The sequence below is a fragment of the Clupea harengus genome, chromosome 24, assembly GCF_900700415.2.
Source record: "Clupea harengus chromosome 24, Ch_v2.0.2, whole genome shotgun sequence".
Lineage (NCBI taxonomy): Eukaryota > Metazoa > Chordata > Actinopteri > Clupeiformes > Clupeidae > Clupea > Clupea harengus.
Window position 1 is genome coordinate 3,868,208 of NC_045175.1, and position 2,279 is coordinate 3,870,486.

At 41.8% G+C, this 2,279-nt stretch overlaps 1 protein-coding gene across 1 annotated transcript; it reads left to right on the forward strand.

The window, feature by feature from the left end:
* Nucleotides 1-379: 379 nt before the first annotated feature.
* Nucleotides 380-1,299, forward strand: lbx1b (ladybird homeobox 1b). Its single transcript, XM_012819320.2, has 2 exons — nt 380-665; nt 809-1,299. Exons 1-2 carry the CDS (start codon nt 380-382, stop codon nt 1,276-1,278), a joined length of 756 nt encoding a protein of 251 aa, XP_012674774.1. The 3' UTR covers nt 1,279-1,299.
* Nucleotides 1,300-2,279: the final 980 nt, after the last annotated feature.

Here is a 2,279-nt window from a genome sequence, read left to right on the forward strand (position 1 = left end):
TCAATGACATCCAGGCTCCTCCTCCAGCTCTTAGTGCCTACTAATTAACGAGTTCGCCTTGCGCAAAAACTCCATTGAACTGCAAGCTCAGTGAGAGGGGACACAGACACAGCCAAACTAGCAGTGTGGATAATCGAGCTAATCTGGGATAGTATGTGCGAGTAAGGAACTTGGTTGCTGAAACACTTTGAGCATCTTCCACAGTCCCCTATACCTGGACTACATTGGTGAACATTTCCTGAGTGGAAACCGTTTAGTGAGACTTGTGACGTCATGGTGGTGTCTCGGAGATAACAGCCTAATCAGATTTAATTTTCAAATTAATGTATCTTTGCTGTCACTGCATCATCAGCGCGTCTCTCATTTAGAATCGTCCATAATGACGTCCAAAGAGATTGCTACAGAAAAACAGAGGCGTTCTCCGTTGGACCATCTTCCACCTGCCGCATCCTCTAACAAACCACTCACGCCGTTCAGCATCGTGGACATCCTCAGCAAACCCGCTGTAAGACGAGGAACAGCACTTATCTTTGCGGAAAAACGCAGTCCACTGGGCCTCCCGCTGCTCAACCGGACACTTGTCGCCAAAGCATCTCCACTGTGCGCTCTCGAAGAACTTGCCAGCAAAACCTTTAGGGGGCTTGATGTTCTCCAAGCTGTAGAAGGTACGCAATCAACTTGTGTTTTAATGGCATGAAATTGCAATTTTTAGTTTAATTGATGAAGGCCAATGATGAAGTGTTACTGTGCAAATAGCATCATGAATAAGCCTAAAACATAACATGTTGTCTCTTTGGTGTCTTTTTAGGAAGGGACTGTTTGACAGTATATGGTCAACGGCATCATAACCCAAAGAAACGCAGAAAGTCCAGGACCGCTTTTACCAGCAATCAAATCTACGAGTTGGAGAAGAGGTTTTTGTGCCAGAAATATTTATCTCCAGCAGACCGGGACCAGATCGCCCACCAATTGGGGCTAACGAACGCTCAAGTAATCACATGGTTTCAAAACCGAAGGGCAAAATTAAAGCGGGACTTGGAGGAGCTGAAGGCAGACGTGAAGTCTGCCAAAGCTATCGGGAGTGTGCCTTTGGAGAAATTGGACAAACTGGCCGATTTGGAGCGACTTGTCAATGGAACCGCGGGACACCTCTCAACAGACTCTCAGGCGGAAAAGGAGCTTCTGGTTTTCCCCACGTCTCCATTTTCAGACCACACAGCTTGTAAAGAAAGCTCAGACGACGACGGCGAGGAGATTGACGTAGGCCTAGATGACTGAAAGGGGAAAATAACTTGAAAATCAAACAGATACAGCCCATTTATAAAGTCATTATATTATATTGTTATTATATTATTATATTTAGCCTATTATGTTTAGCGAGCTTGATGTGCCTTCGCTAATTTATTATTTTCTCTCAGAGTTTTTCATGAAATCTCACCATATATTTTTATATTGCAAGATGTCGTGTGTTTCTGATTTTCAAAATGTACAGGCAAAAGTGTATTAAACAATTCAGTTTTAGGCTATGTCTATATCTGGAATGATTTATGTTTCGAAGTAGAAAATATAATTAAAAGTAACTGATTGTATAAGTGCCTTTGAGAATGCCTGTGGAGACATGTATAAAACGAAAATAAATAAATCGTGATGAAAAAAATAAACCTTGATTCGTTCTGATTTCATAGAATCAAATGCAATGAGCATATAAGCACAATAAAGCCATATCAAGTCATAATATGTTGCTTATCCATTTTTTTTTTTTAATAATAAAAAGTAAAAACAATCCCTAAACAGCTCTTTACAGTCACAGCTGCCCATTGATAATATAGCAGTCATTTAAAAAAAAAAAAAAAACTCACATGCACTTTTCTTCTTTCAAAAGCGTGTCCTGCCATCTTGACCCTGCAAAGTGTTTTCTTTTCCTGTGGAAATTTATGTGAGAATCGCCAATCTGGGCCTTTTGGAGAGAAAAAGGGCAGAGCTGTGAATGCAACAAAACCTCAAGTTTTGGGCCAATTTCTTCAGGTCTATATAATTCTTTTTTGTTCGGGTAGAGGCTGTGATTTTGAGCGTAAAGCATGAAACTCGGGGACAAATGAGACGGGTCCCCCTGATGTGACGGGCCACAATGGAGAATGCTCAGCCTCCCGCGGCTTCCAATGCTGAAACAAGCGTGTCCCGCTGCACGAAAAGGACAAAAACGTTTGGAGGCCATATGGTTTTTGAAATTGCCCTCACAATTTGGGACATGTTGATTGATTGAGTTAACCTCCGCTTTT

Coding starts and splice junctions, on each gene's coding strand:
- lbx1b (XM_012819320.2), top strand. CDS start 380: ATGACGTCCAAAGAGATTGCTACAGAAAAACAGAGGCGTTCTCCGTTG. Junction 666..808: donor TGTTCTCCAAGCTGTAGAAG/GTACGCAATCAA, acceptor GTGTCTTTTTAG/GAAGGGACTGTTTGACAGTA.